The sequence below is a fragment of the Peromyscus leucopus genome, chromosome 19, assembly GCF_004664715.2.
Source record: "Peromyscus leucopus breed LL Stock chromosome 19, UCI_PerLeu_2.1, whole genome shotgun sequence".
In the NCBI taxonomy this organism is placed as follows: domain Eukaryota; kingdom Metazoa; phylum Chordata; class Mammalia; order Rodentia; family Cricetidae; genus Peromyscus; species Peromyscus leucopus.
Window position 1 is genome coordinate 47,881,324 of NC_051079.1, and position 15,504 is coordinate 47,896,827.

A 15,504-nucleotide genomic window follows, 5' to 3' on the forward strand; every position below is an offset into this window, starting at 1 on the left:
ACCCTTCGTCCCTGGTAGCAGCATCATCGCAGTCACCAACACGATGAGAAGGAGCTGGCAACGTGGAGCAGTAGCCACTGCTTCCATGGTCCCACCACTGTTTGTGGTTCAGTCCGGGCTAAAGCTTCTCCCAAGCCTCCTAGGCCGGCCTCAAACTCGGGATCCTCCTGCCTCTGCCTTCTTCAGTAAATCCTACCAGTGTGCGCCACCACAACTGGCTGAGTGTAGCTCGGGCCTGAGCTGGGGCTCACAAGGCTACAGGCAAACAGCTTTTTCATGAATTTGTAACACGAACGTTGGGCGCCAGATGTAGCAGGAATTTTAAGAGTTCTTATTAATAAAATCAAACCCGAAGCAAGTTATTGGGGTCCATGCTGGTAGATCAGAGAGACAGAACAAGCCACAGCTATCTCACCTCGCCAGATCCTCAGCTGGTCTTGTCTCCTCAGACTGGAGGCCTCTGAGTCCTCATCCGGAATGGGTCTCAGCTGAATTACTGCTCAAAAGCCTGCATGCTTAACCAGGCCAAATGCTTAACCAGCCAAAAGCCTCTAGTTTCTGGTCCTCACACCTTATATATGTTTCTACTTTCTACCACCACTCCCTGGGATTAAAGGCTGGCTTTCTGGGATTAAAGGCGTCTCACCATGCTTGGCTGTTTCCAATGTGGCCTTGAACTCACAGAGATCCAGGGGGATTTCTGTCTCTGGAATGCTAGGATTAAAGGTGTGAGTGCCACCATTTTCTAGCCTTTGTATCTAGTGGCTGTCTGTTCTCTGGCCCCAGATAAATTTATTAAGTTACACAATATTTTGGAGAACACAATACCATCACAATAAGCCCTAACCCAGCTCTCTATACATACAGGCTGAAAGCCTAAAATTTCAGACAGAACTCATTGCTAGTTTGGGTTCATGTCTCTTCTCTTACTGTGGTGCTACAGGTCTTCGTATTCTCTCAATGTATTCTAGTTAACATTGTTTGTAGCACTAGTTTGTGTGTGGGGGGGGGTAAGGTAAATAATCATTTCAAGAGACTTCAGCGAACATTAATACATGTTTTTATTTATCGGTAGCAACTATATTCCAGAAGTGAGAATCATGTCAATCCCCAACCTTCGCTACATGAAGGTTAGTACCGGACTCGTCGACACACAGACTTGATTAGTCTGTGGCCTCTGCATGTCTGTATATGGGTGGCTGTGTGTGTGGAATGGGACGCTGTAGGGAAGGCTCAAGGAAAGGACAAATGATAAAGACATGGAGACTTGGTCTCTTTAAACTGGGGTTCTTTCCAACAGCATGTTGGGTGTGTAAGAAGCAGGTTGTACATTCTGTAAAGGTAGAAAAGGGGGAAAGGAAGATGGTGATATTGGGTACCATAGGCAGCTTCCTCCTGTCGCCAGCAGGAGCTTCTCCGTTGACTCAGATATGTGTGCATAGTGCCAGGAGTTGCCTAGGTTCTTCTCCACCGTGGCCCCTTTCTTCCACGGGCTCCTCCTCTGTGACTGATGAATGATGACTCTTGGGCGGCAGCCTCTGGCTCTTTGCCGTCAGGCTGCTCATAAAAAGGTTTACAGCATCCTTTATGTACCAATCTCAAGAGCAGCAAATGGCCATGGGATCAGGTTTGGGAAATCTTAAAAAGATTTCGTAGTTTTAATGTGTCATTTTCCCCCTGCCCTTGGCAATACTTCTGGCTAGCCTATGGCTACGTTTATTTGGGGACTTGGGGTTTTTTGATTTTTCCTTTTCATCCCCCAAGCACCAACTAGAGTGGACAAGAACTGCAAACTTTAAAATAATCATTTAGATAATAAATGTTTCTCAGAGTTTCTAGGCCTAGTCACTAGAATCTGCCCAGCTTCTTTAGTGAGATAGCCCTGCCACCCTGAGGGTATGTTGCTGACACAGAAACATAAAGATCAGTAAACGTTCCTAGGATGCTCTGGTGTAGAGGGACAGGAGTTGTTGCTCCGGAGGAAGGGGGTGATTTTGAGAGTCATTTTGTGTAACACCTAAGAAGGTGGACCTCAGAGGGAGTGTGGCACATGTCTGAAAGATACTTTCCTTATTCTCCAGGAGAGCCAGGTCCTCCTGACTCTTACAAATCCAGTAGAGAACCTCACCCATGTGACTCTGTTGGAGTGTGAAGAGGGGGACCCTGATAACATCAACAGCACTGCTAAGGTAAGGGCGTTTGTCCCCTTGGACAGACCCTGACATGGCCTTCAGTCCACACCGGCTCTCATCTCTGCGTGTGAGCCAGGGTCCTGATTCTACAGCCTTATTTTATGTAGCTCTCAAACACGCAGCCACTGCCTGTCAGGTCTCAGTGTTCTCACTTGGTCTCAGACAGGAACTCACTGCCTGACCTTGCTGTCTTTAGTACTCTCAGTACTTAGTACTCTCAGTACTTAGTACTCTCAGTACTTGGACTTCATCTCAGCCCACCTGTGTGCCACCAGGCCGGTCATCCTGCATTAGCTGCTCAGCCCTCTGACTTGAGGAGGAAGGCCACTTCCTCGGCACAGCTTCTTGACGATGGCTGCTTCCTGTTCCGAATTTAGCCTTTCCGGGGCTGCTGTAGGATGGCTGCACTGGTGGCCGTCAGTGCCTGCTGGGGAGCTGCCTGTGCTGCTCACTTGGACCCGAGCTCCTCCTTCTGCCCCAGCTCCCCAGGGCACACACCTTCCCATTCGGTTCAACACTCATTCCTGAGGACTCGTGAGGTGTCACCTCCTTCTGAAGCTGGTGTCTCTCCTACATCCACTGTTTATTTATGTAGAGTACAAATAGCAGTGACTAATTAATAGCAGTGACTAATTAATATTAAGATAATTTTGACTGAATGAAATGTAGGGTTTTTTATAGTTTGCTACTTAGAGGTTGATGGATGTAGCACGAATCTTCAAGGGTCTTATTAATAAAAACAAACCTGAGGCCTGGTACTGGGGTGAACTCTGAAAGATCAGAGAAGCAGAACAAGCCACAGCCAACCTCACCTCGCCAATTCCTCAGCTGATCCTGCTTCCTCAGACTGGAAAACTCTGAGTCCTCATCTCACTGGCTCTCAGCTGAACTGTGCTGCTCAAAAGCCTCAAAGCTTAACTAGCCTAAGTTCCTGGTCCTCACGCCTTATATACCGTTCTGCTTTCTGCCATCACTTCCTAGGATTTAAGGCGTGAGTCACCATGCCTGGCTGTTTCCAGTGTGGCTTTGAACTCACAGAGATCCAGAGGATCTCTGCCTCTGGAATGCTAGGATTAAAGGTGTGTGAGTGCCACCATTTTCTGGCCTCTATATCTAGTGGCTGTTCTGTTCTCTGACCCCAGATAAGATTATTAGGGCGCACAATATTTTGGGGAACATAGTATCACCACAGATGGAATTTTTTAAATTTTACGTATGTGTATGTATTTGTGTACGTGCACACTGTGTGCACTTGGCACATGCTTCAAGGTTAGAGTCAGTTCTCTGCTCTACCGTGTAGGTCTAGAGGAACTAACTCGGGTTGCTGGGCTTGGGGGCCAGCACTTTGACCCCCTAAAAGCCATCCCACCAATCTAGTTGATGGACATTCTAAGAGAACTTTATATAGTACTGACCTATAATTCAGTGAGATACTCACAGTGAGTATTTATAGAAGAAATGCCTGTATCTCCAGCTGTTATCCAAAGACTATCACTAGAGAATTTCCTAGTGGGTTTTTCTTCTGCCTTTTAATGATTTCATTCACTAGCATCACCTCTAGAAAAAGATGACACATGTCCTTACATTTGTTTTTAAAAATAACAATAAGAAGTAGGTGTGGTTGGGCTAAAAACATTACAGTCTGGAATGTGGACACAGCATTCACTGATCAAAGCTTTAATGTGCCGCTGCCACCACCACCGCCACCTACACACACACACACACACACACAGAGCACTGTAGCTATACTTAGTGGCTGATGGTTTCTGCTGGTCTCTGAGATAACAAGGTATAGACCAGTTACAACATAACAATCTAGCCTGTGCTCCACAAACATAAATATAAATACACTCCCCCACCCCCAGTGTTCAGTGTCAGAAAGTCCTCGTGTTTGAGGGGGGTAAATTGTCTCAAATATGCCAGGAGTTATCTTAAAAATAATATAGCAAAGGGGATATGCACTCCTCTCCCCTTCAGAAGTAACACAGGAAAAGAGGAAAAGATGCAGTACGGCCATGTGCCCTGGCCTGGTTGAATTCCCTCGGTAAGCTGTACTAGTCAGCTACTTCCTGTTGCTGCAACTGAATAACTGGTCTTGACAAAACAATCTTAGGAAGCTTATTTTGCCTGGCAGTCAGGGCAGTTGTGATGCCTGGCCTCAAGTCAGTTGGTCATGGCACTTCTTAGCGTCTGTTGTGAAGTAGCAGATGACGGCACTCAGCTTACTTTCTCCTTTGTATCTAGTCCATGAATGGTGCCACCACAGTTTAGGGTGGGTCTTCTCCCTACTCGACCCAATCTAGAAACTCATTCACAGCCATGCCAGTAGGTTATCAGGTAAGCATTAGCCATCCTGCAGCCTACAAATACTCACTTGTTTCCATTCTTCATTCTCATGCTCGAGTTCCTCAGCAGTGTTTTAAGACTGTGTAAGGAGTATAAATGTGTCCAGAAACATGATGCTCACCTGTCTAGGTGGTGCTGCTGCAGTCTGTCTCTCTTGCTCTCAGGTGGTGGTGCCTCCCAAAGAGCTTGTTTTAGCCGGCAAGGATGCAGCAGCAGAATATGATGAGCTGGCAGAGCCCCAGGACTTCCAGGATGACCCTGAGTAAGTGATCTTTCTGTGATCCTCAGAACAGTCAGCCGATCCAGGAGCCTGGATTCGTTCTTTTGTGTTGCTGTGACCAGATGTGTAACAGGAACGGCTTAGGAAGAAAAGCTTATTTAGCTCCAATTTCAGAGGGATTTTAGTCTATCATAGCAGGAGAGGCATGAAGGTAGGAGAGGCTTCACCTATGCCTTTGACAGTGGGTGCATGAGGTGAGGCCACAAGCTAGTCACATGGTACAGAGAAAGCTCAAAACAGCTGGACTGGAAATGGGTGCTTTATATGGGCTGCTTTCCTCAGCTAGGGCCCACTACCTACCAGTTCCATGGTCTCCAAAATAGCATCACATGCTAGGAACTGAACCTTCAAGACATGAGCTTGTGTGATATATTTCAAGTCAGACCTTAAAATTGCACACTTATGTGTCTGTTTCTTTACCTGAATTTTAAAAACTAATTTTTTCCTTTATATTTATGAAATAATTACTGTAAGTGCTGGAATGATGGCTAAGCAGTTAAGAATTTTCTCTGTTCTTCCAGAGGATCCAGATTCAATTCCCAGCACCTAAATGGTAGCTCACAACCATCTGTACTCCAGTTCTAGGGGATCGAACGCCCTTTTCCAGCCTCTAGCAGGCACCAGGCATGTATATGATGCAGAGACTTACAAGCAGGCAAAACACCTATACATGTTAAATAAACTTTTTTAAAGGAAAATATAAATAGCTCAGCTTCTTCTGAAGACACTCTTCTTTGATGGTCAGTGGATGGTGAATGTAGCAGAGATTCCCATGGAACCAGGAAATGACTAGGAGACTTGGTGATTCGGTTGACTTCTCATCTGCCTAATACTGTGCTTTTCTTTTCTTAGCATCGTAGCTTTCCGAAAAGCCAACAAAGTGGGCATCTTCATCAAAGTCACCCCACGGCGTGAGGAAGGTGAAGTGACCGTGTGCTTCAAGATGAAACATGATTTTAAAAACCTGGCTGCCCCATCCGCCCGATGGAAGAAAGTGACCAGGGCACAGAGGTCATCTGGCTCACTCAGCATGTGGAACTGAGCTTTGGCCCTCTTCTTCCTTAAAACAAAGTCACCTGGTGGGCAGATGTCCCCACAGCTGTGCCACCACAACTCTGTAACCGTGTGGAAGCTGCCGCTTCATTAGACGTGTTTATAAAGATGTACCCATCACTACTAAATCCTGTTCCTAGGAGTGGAGGCCAGGCCAGGATTGGGAGCACAGGGTCACTGCTGTTCCACCTGCTCTCTCTGTGGACACCAGGAAGTCTGTGTTTCCCGCACTAAGCCCTGCACGTTGAGTACCAGCCTAACTCCATCCCAGTAAATTGGGTGTTCCTCGGAGAGGCATTCGATTTACTCCCTGAGAAATGGGCCTTGTACCTGTCACGGTTTGACCGAAAAACCTTAGAATGGTAATCCAGAGAAGACCTGCTGTTCGGGCCCAGCATTGGTCTCTGTTCCAACTGCTTTCGGCATTCCATTAAGGATAACCTAGTAATTATAACCCTTCACTTGCTGTGGCTCTCACTTTGCCGTTGATTTCCATATGACAGAGAATTAGGATTGTCACAGTGTCTCTAACTTTGTGATGACAGGACATGACTTTCTTAAGGCACTCCATTTGTCTCCTGTAAAGGACTACAGTATACCTACCCGTTGTCCTCCATTTTCCTCAGTAGTACACGGGACTTTAAGGATTTGAGTTGCAAGCAATTACATACCATGAGGTTCCGTTTGTTTTAATATTACCCTAATATTCAGGGGCTAATGCTGCCACAGGGAGACAGCCTTTATAGATCTCACTCTCTGCCCTTCGCTACTCTGGATTTGTTTTGGGGGGTGGGTGGATTTTGTTTTTGTTTTTGTTTGGTTTTTTGGGTTTTTTTTGTTTTTTTTTTTTTTTCTTTTCCATTTATTTTTTCACATAGGTTTTCTCCATGTAACTCTGGCCTGGAACTCCATATGTATACCAAGCTAACCTTGAACTCACCTGCTAGGAGTAAAAACACTTGTCACCACACCCAGCTCTCTGCTCTGTTGTGTAATTCAAGGAATGTTCTAATGTTGGGGGGTTTAGAATGAGAGCCAAGACAGTATAAATGGACATACTCAACTCGGGGATTCAGAGAACATTTTAAACTTTGCCTTTTTAGCATGATATAAACTGACGTGTTTCCACTGAGCTGAAGGAGAAATTAACGATCAGTCTCTTAAATCCAAAACTGGGTGTAAAAAGAGCCTTTCCCTTGGTGGGTGTAAGACTTGTTGTGCTGGATCAAGTGAGACCGTTTCGCTGGTAAGCCACAGCAGTTGAGCAAGGAGCCAGAGTGCTGGCCTAACCAGACATGCCGTTCCTCTCCAGCTCTAACGCTGAGTTGCAAACCTTGATTTCTGGGATGTTTTCTAAACGAGTTGAAAGCACACCAGCTGCACCACTTCCCTGAAAGTTCCTAGCGCATGGCCAGCAGTCCTTGGAAGAGTTCCTGTCTACAAACCCCGCTTTGGTCTTCACTTTTGTCTTTAGGAGCTTTGGTTTGGTTTGGTTTAAGGGATAGAGAATCTGGACTACAGATAGAAAATAGTCTTGGTTAGTTCCCCTTAAAAGAGGAAACTAGGAAGCTATTGAAAGACACTGACTTCTTTAAGATCAAGCCAATTTTATGAAACAATATTCTCACAGAGTAATATATTTACCTCAGTATAAGAAGAAAATACTGGTCTCTGGTGTTATGGGAACAGTAACTAAAGTTTAACCTCATAGAAGCTGGAGCATGGAGTTGGGTAATTACAAGTTTCAAACTACAGAAAGTGGTTTTTTTATAACTTCACAAAGCCTCAAGTTCGAGCCTTCTGTGAAACCATTCCTCAGTGTCTGCTTGGGTCGGGGGGAATCAAAGTGCAGGTGGCTTCCTAAGTCAACACATTGTGGAGACCATTGTCTGCATACCTTTAGGCAGTGAAACTGATACTTACTCCCCAGAAACGTTGACGTATGGGTCTACTCCTGGGTGATAAACACGAAAACACTTTTGAACATAAAATGTCTGTTTAAGACGTTAACTTACAAATAACCGCTGTTGGCTGTTTCAAGGTGAGTTTAGTGTAAACTGGTCTTGTGTTCTTAGAAAAGGTTCAACACCTGCATCTGGTGAATTAGGAGTTGCGCCGATCGATCACCCTTCTGGTATTAGATCAGGTGCAGCTGTAGCTAGCTGGTGAATTAGAAATTGTGTCTATCGCCCTTCTGATACTAGGTCAGTGCAGGGTTTTTATTACTAGTCTGTGCACCAGGACACAAGAGTCAGGAGTCCTTAGCACTTGAAACTACAATTTGGAAACTTAAAGCTGTTACTTTGGGTTTGTGAATTGATTTACACACCAAAATTTTCTTTTGTTCCAAATATATGCTATAAGCATACTGCACTAAATGCCACTGCATCTTTGTAATAAGCATCCTTCTTGGCTCCTTTTGGGGATGAGAGGCACTCCTTGACTTATGAATAACAAGTTACTGTTTTGCCTTATTGCTTAATGTAGTGAAATAAAGTGACAAAACTTGTGTCTCCTGTTTGATTTCACAAATACTGGTTAGAAGCTATACAACTCGGGGCCTAAAGATCAGTTCATAGATACGACTCTGTGGTAGGCACCCTTCCATCTCGCTCTCGCTCTCGCTCTTTTAATTGTTTTTATTTGGGGGAACATAGGCCAAAAGAGGGAAGCAGATCCTTTGGCGCTGGAGTTACAGGTGGTTCTGAGCCGACTGCTGGGAACTGAACTGTCTGCTGCAAATGTTCTTGACTGCTGAACGGTCTCTCCTGCCCCTCCCTTCATTTCATTATGTGAGTTAACTTGATAGAGTAGTTCACTAAGTCCTGCTTCGTGGTAGTGCATGCCTTTAATGCTGGTGGCACTAGAGAGGCAGAGACAGGCGGATCTCTTGTGAGTTCAAGGCCAGCCTAGCCTATATAGTGAATTCTAGGACTCTGTATAAGACCCTATCTCAAAAAAAAAAGAAAAAAATTAATTCCCTGGGACATACAGGTAGATGTTGCTTGAGCTTATGCACGTGTTTTCAGATGCATTGGTTGTGTGTTAGCTATGTACCAGCTTTTATCTCCTGGTTCATTATTTGCAAAGGTATCCTTTAAAATGTAACTAGAGTTTTCCTGCCTTGCCCAGAGTCAGGACAAATCTCTGTCACCCGCCAGTCCCACAGCCGCTCAGACCCAACCAAGTAAACAAACACAGAGACTTATATTGCTTACAAACTCTATGGCTGTGGCAGGCTTCTTGCTAACTGTCCTTATAGCTTAAATTAATCCATTACCATAAATCTATACCTTGCCATGTGGCTTGTGGCTTACCAGTATCTTCACATGCTGCTTGTCCTGGCGGCAGCTGGCAGTGTCTCCTCCCACCTTCCTGTTCTCTCAATTCTCTTTGTTAGTCCTGCCTATACTTCCTGCCTGGCCACTGGCCAATCAGTATTTTATTTATTGACCAATCAGAGCTTTTGACATACAGACCATCCCACAGCACTTTAAAATATACAAAATGGGGGATCTCCTATCCTAGCTTTCCCCGTTGTGAGTAGCCAGCATTAAAGAACCTGATTACTCAAGTCTGTTTTAGTGTATTTCTCTACTGAAGCCGGAAAGGCTCTCCATCATTTAAAACACAGGATGTGAACAAACTGATGCTTGAGAGGTGAGCTAACATGGACTCCTTCATGGAGAGCTCTTTATAGCCACTCAGCATCCTCCCACCCACTCCTGACTGGGTCTTTGCCTTACTAGTGTCCTGCTGGCCCCTCCAGGGACCCCCGTTGCCTGGATTGTGACTCCTGGGCATCTGCCTCAACAGCAACTTGGAAAACCAAGGACCTGGAAGCGAAGTATGGTTAAAGGAGATCCAGGTGACATCTTTTGAACATAGGTGTTATTCAAATCTTAAAAAGTCTTAACAACAAAAGACCCAGAGCCAGATGTCAGGGTGAAAGCTGATGAGAGAAGCAGAGCAATCCACTGCCACCACCTTTTACGTCACCAACTCCACGGATCCTCTGACTGAAGGGTCTCAGCTGAACTGCTTTAGTTCCCGTTTCCTCACGCCTTATGTACTTTCTCTGCCCAGACATCACTTCCTGGGATTAAAGGTGTGTGCCACCACTGCCTGGCTCTGTTTCCAGTGTGGCCTTGAACTTCACTGAGATCCAGATGGATCTCTGCCTCCGGAGTGATAGGATTAAAGGTGTGTGCCACCACTGCCTGACCTCTATGTCTAATCTAGTGGCTGGTGCTGTCCTTTGATCCCCAAATAAGTTTATTAGGGTACACAATGTATCACTACATATAGGGAAAGTTAAATGAGATCCAAGTGGTATCTTGGTGTTGGGTTTATTTGACTTATGCTTCCAAATCGCTGTTCGTCACTGAACAAAGCTAGGATAGGAACTCAAACAGAGCAGGATCCTGGAAGCAGGAGCTGATGTAGAGGTCATGGAGGAGTGCTACTTACTGACTAGCCCATGGCTTGCTTGCTCAGCCTGCTTTCTTACAGAACCCAGAACCACCAACCATGCCGTGTTCCCACCCACAATGGGTTGGGTCCTCTCACGTGAGTCACTAGTTAAGAATATGCCCTACAGACTTGCCTACAGCTTAATCTTATGGAGGCATTTTCTCTTTTGAGATTCCCTCCTCTGATGATTCGAGCTTGTGTCAAGTTGACATAAAACTAACCAGCACAATTGTTTGATTTGAGACAGACTCACTTTGTAAAGCCTGGCTGTCCTGGAGCTCACTATGCTGACCAGGCTGGCCTCAAATTCAGAAATCAGCATCATCTGCCTTCCAAGTGCTGGGATTAAAGGTGCCACTATGCCCGGCCGTGTGTGTGTGTGTGTGTGTGTGTGTGTGTGTGTGTGTGTGTGTGTGTGTGTGTTTGAACTGCCCTCTGCAATTCTTAACCGCTGAACTGTCTTCTGCCCCTTCATTTCTTTATGTGAATTAACTTGATAGAGTAATTCACCAAGCCCTGCTCCGTGGAATGTTAGGCCACAGGGAAGGGCACCCCCCACACACACCCCAGAGAGGGATCAGCCACACTTTATATCCCATCTACTACCTTCCTTAAGCTGCTAAGCTCCTGGCATGAAGCAGCCCAGTGGTGGGGTTGGACAATAAATAGGATTAACTCCCTGAATTACATATATCCTTAAATCCTATCTAGTACTGTCATTGATCTGCTAAGCTGAGAGAGCCCTGCCCTCTAAAGTCTATAAATACAAGGAACTCCTGTGTTCTGCAGGTTGCTATTGGCTCTGTCCCAGATTCCTGGGCTACCAGTGGCCAGCATGATTAAAGGGCCTGACTGCCTGACATAATAAATGGTAGGAAACATTGCAGCTTCTAAAGTGGCTCCCCATCCAGTGCCCCTTTACCTGCGCCCACGGTTGTTCTTTTCCTCCTGTTGCTGTAGGTGAACTGTTTGTTCCCATCTCAGGCCAGCAGCCCCCACCTCTTGCCCATTCTAGGACGTCAGCTCATCAGCCCCCTCACCTGCACCCTCTCTATCAGCATACGCATATGAGGTCCTACGTAGCCTAGGGCTCATACCCTCACCACAGTTGGCTCTTTCCTCAAATGTTCCCTGACTGCCCATGTTATGTCCACTGCCTTCTCCGAAACACATCCCCTATGTCCCTTCTTTGCTGCATCTCCCCCGGACCCCCATCCCCAGCAAGAGTCATCAACAGACTGCCCACTGGTTCCTTTCCTGCCTCACTATCCCAGATCCATTAAGGTAGGGATTATTTTTATACTTGTATTTGCAAAGCCTACAACAAAGTTTGCCAAATAGTAGACATCCCTATCTTGGCTGAATTAATGTAAATGGGTGTTCTGCCTGCATGTATGTCTGTACATGTGTGCGGTGCCCATGGAGGCCAGAAGAGGGTGTCAGATACCCTGGAACAAGAGTTTCAGACAGTGGTGAGTTGTCATATGGGTGCTCTTAATCACTGAGCCATCTCTCTAGCCCATTTTGTCATTTTGTATTCTACCAGGTGTTTTTACCAAATGTTTTGTGCTTTCTTATGGTGTCTTCTCAATTTAGAATATTCTTCTCTCTCTTTCTGCATGTCAGGGTTACTTCTCCCATCTAAATGTAATTTTAGCCAGGCGGTAGTGGCACACACCTTTAGTCCCAGCACTTGGGAGGCAGAAGCAGGTGGATCTCTGTGGGTTCCAGGCCAGCCTGGTCTACAGAGAGAGTTCCAGGACAGAAACTTTGTCTTAAAAAACCAAAATAAATAAATGAATTGCAATTTTAATCCACAATACTGACCCCTCCAAGGCAGGTACATCTTTCTTTCTTGCACTGTGGGGTTTTTTATATGCATATAGCTCTTCTAATGGGTTGCAAACTCCCTGAGAATCCATTCTAGGTCCGTTGTGTTAGGTCTCAGGGCACACATCCAGAAATGATACACTTGGCTTAGCTCAAGGATTTCTGTCTATTAGATAAAAACCAGCATTCCTCAAGAACTGTGAAATGGATTCCCTTCCACAAAAGGAACCATCTCCCTTGCCTCTGGCAGAAGGAATACATGGCTCCCCATTGGCATACACCTGTGGTGCATATCCCTCGGTCCCTGCTCACACATACCTGTTCTGCATCTCAAGGCCTCACTAGCCTCCTGGCCCCTTAGACCTCCTCCAGTCCTCCCCACTGCGACATTACCCCTTATAACCTACAGGACTCTCCCACCATTTCTGCTGTCTCCTCTGCTGCCCTGGCCCTGGCCATCTCCAGCTGTTTCTTCTTCTCTCAGCTCTGAACGTTTCAAGACGCCTATGGATGTTCTCGCTCTCTCTTATTTACAATATAAACCTTCCCACAAATAATGGAGCGGCCGTTTCAGTGCCTTGTTTACTGCACCCCTCCAATACACACTGGTTATCTGTTTCTTCTACACTCCATTCAAGGAGCAACCTAGAGCAAACTTCAACCCTCGGGCAATTGCATTTCAGCCTTGCTTCATATATGATCATTTCTGTAACCATAAATGCTGTGATTTCAAGAATGCACCAGCCAGGACTGAAGAGATGAGTCGGGAGTTAGGAGTCATGGCTGTGTCCAGAAGACCTGTGTTTGATTCCCAGAACCCACGTGGCAGTTCACAACTGTCGGGTCCAAATTCTGGCTGTTAGACAAATGTAGTCAGGATTTTCTTTGGACCACCAACCAGCTCCCAATTAAAGACACAGAGACTTATTATTAATTATGAATGCTTGGCTTTAGCTTAGGCTTGTCCCATTAGCTCTTTTAACTTAATTTAACCTGTTTCTATTCATCTACATTTTGCCTCAGGGCTTTTTACCTGTCTTTCATTCTGTATGTCCTACTTTCCTGCTTCCTCTGTGTCTGGCTGTCTGGCCCTGGTGTCTCTTTTTCTTTCGTTCTCTGAGCCTAAATTCCTCCTCCTACTTACTCTTCCTGCCCAGAAGTCCTGCCTATACCTCCTCCCTCTCTATTGGCTTTTTTATTAGACCAATCAGGTGCTTTAGGCAGGCAAGGTAATACAGCAACACATCTGTACATACTTAAACAAATAGTCTGCAACAGACAAAAGCCAGCATTCCTCAGGAACTTGTGAAGCTGGTTCCCCTCTACCAAAGGAGCCATTTCCTTATCACTAGCAGAAGGGACAAATGGCTATCTGAGGTGCCTGTTAGCACACCAAAGTGCACGCTGGCCTCCAGGCTCCTTCAGTCCACGCTGGCATCCTGGCTTTTCTCACCTCTTACCCTAAACTTCTCCAGCTCAAGGGCCTCCCTCCCCTCAGCTACTCACTTCCTCCAGCTTCTCAGTTCTCCTTAAAAATGTGCTATTTCAGCTATGCGCTCTCTTGATCTTCTTGTCCTCTCTTGGTCCTCTCTTCTGTCTTTCTTTCTTGCTCTCTCCCTCTCTCCTCTCTTGGCCAGGTCCAGTCTAATGGCCATTTTCAGTCAGCTACTTTCTCTGTCTGCTCTGGACTCTTCCAGATGCCTCTGGCTGTTCTCTCCCTCATATCTACAATTAAAACCTCTTAACCATACCTTGGAGCAGCCACATCTTCAGTTGTTACAACAACCATGTGTAACTCCAGTATCGAGGGAACTGACACCCTCTTCTGGCCTCCATGGGCACTGCACACACATGGTGCACAAACACACATTAAAAAAAAAAAAGTTAAGTCCAATATCCATTTCAGACCTAAAAGTCAACACTCCATACTCTCCCTTCCTTAACTCTTGCCTTCTTTCTATCATTGTTCTTGTTTGTGTGTATGTTTATTTTTTTTTGTTTTCAAGGCATGTTCTTACTATGTAGCTCTGGCGGTCCTAGAACTCACTATATAGACCAGGCTGGCCTTAAAAGAGATCCACCTGCCTCTGCCTCCCAAGTTCTGGGATTAAGGACATGTGCCACTATGCCTGGCCTGGTTTGTTTGTTTGTTTTCTTTCTTTTTTTTTTCAATAAAGTTTTTTTTTTATTAAGAGATTTTCTATGCTGGCCTGTTGTTTTTAAGGCTACATATTTAATTAAAATGATTTGACTGCAGAAGCTTCTGCCTATGGTATAGGTATGTGTAAAGAGTGTCACCTCTACTCAAAAACACAGTGGAGGGTCTGGAGAGGTTGTTCAGCAGCTAAGAGTGTGGACTGCTCTTACAAAGGACCTAAGTTAGATTCCCAGAACCCACTAAGTTGCTCACAACCCCCTATCAATCCCAGCTACAAGTGGACCTGATGCCTCTGGCCTCTGTGGGCACCTACACTCATGTGCACATATCCACACAGAGACACATAATTTAAAAATTTTAAGTGAATGTTCAAAAATCATAAATGTTCTTGTATGAGAGCTGAAGTGGCAGGGCAGTCCAACAATCTAGATTCTGAGAAGGGACATAGTTCTCTGAGACAGAGGACACGCAGTGTATGAGTTCCTTTTCTATCACTGTGACAAGATACTGCAACCAAGACGACTTATAAAAGAACATGTTTATTTGGGCCTACAGCTCCAGAGGGTCAGAGTCCATGATGGTGGAGCAAAGGCATGGGAGCAGGAACAGCTGGGGGCTCCTATCTCAAAATGCAAACAGGGGGCAGAGAGTTCACTAGAGATAGGACGCTTCTGAAGCTTCAAAGCCTGCCCCCTCCTCACAACGCACCTCCTCCAAGGTCATGCCTCCTAATCATTCCCAAACCAAGGTCCAAGTATTGAAACATATGAACCTATGGAAGTCATTCTTATTCAAACCACTGCATATAGCACATATGGATAGGAGTGAGGAAATCAACCAAAATACACAGGAATTGCTAATGGCCAAATAGGAGCCAATATGATACCATGTAACTGTAATCCTAAGACTTGAAGAGAACTAACTTGTGTGCACTCACAAGCTCTAAAACCTCCAGAGGTGGCAAGTTTGGCAGAGTGTTGTTTGATTTAGGGGAATATAGCAGGTGTGCCATAGGAGAGACATAAACTTTGCCTCCCTCCCCAAGCTCTTATAAAAAAAAAAACACACAAAAAAAACCCACAAAAAACAAAAACAGAAAGCCTAAGCCGCTGGAAAGGAAGAAAAAAAAATCTGTCTCCCCAGATAAAGGCACATTGCTGCTGAAGGATAGA

At 45.4% G+C, this 15,504-nt stretch overlaps 1 protein-coding gene across 2 annotated transcripts in view; it reads left to right on the forward strand.

Annotated features, from left to right (window-relative positions):
• Dctn4 (dynactin subunit 4) overlaps positions 1-6,473 on the forward strand; it is a 31,645-nt gene extending 25,172 nt beyond the window's left edge. For both annotated transcript variants that reach the window (XM_028890084.2, XM_028890085.2), the window contains 4 exons: positions 1,076-1,130; positions 2,082-2,189; positions 4,703-4,800; positions 5,671-6,473. In XM_028890084.2, the coding sequence (XP_028745917.1) occupies positions 1,076-1,130; positions 2,082-2,189; positions 4,703-4,800; positions 5,671-5,860 (451 nt within the window). In that variant the 3' untranslated portion in view covers positions 5,861-6,473. The remainder of the gene's footprint in view (positions 1-1,075; positions 1,131-2,081; positions 2,190-4,702; positions 4,801-5,670) is intronic.
• The last annotated feature ends 9,031 nt before the right edge of the window (positions 6,474-15,504 follow it).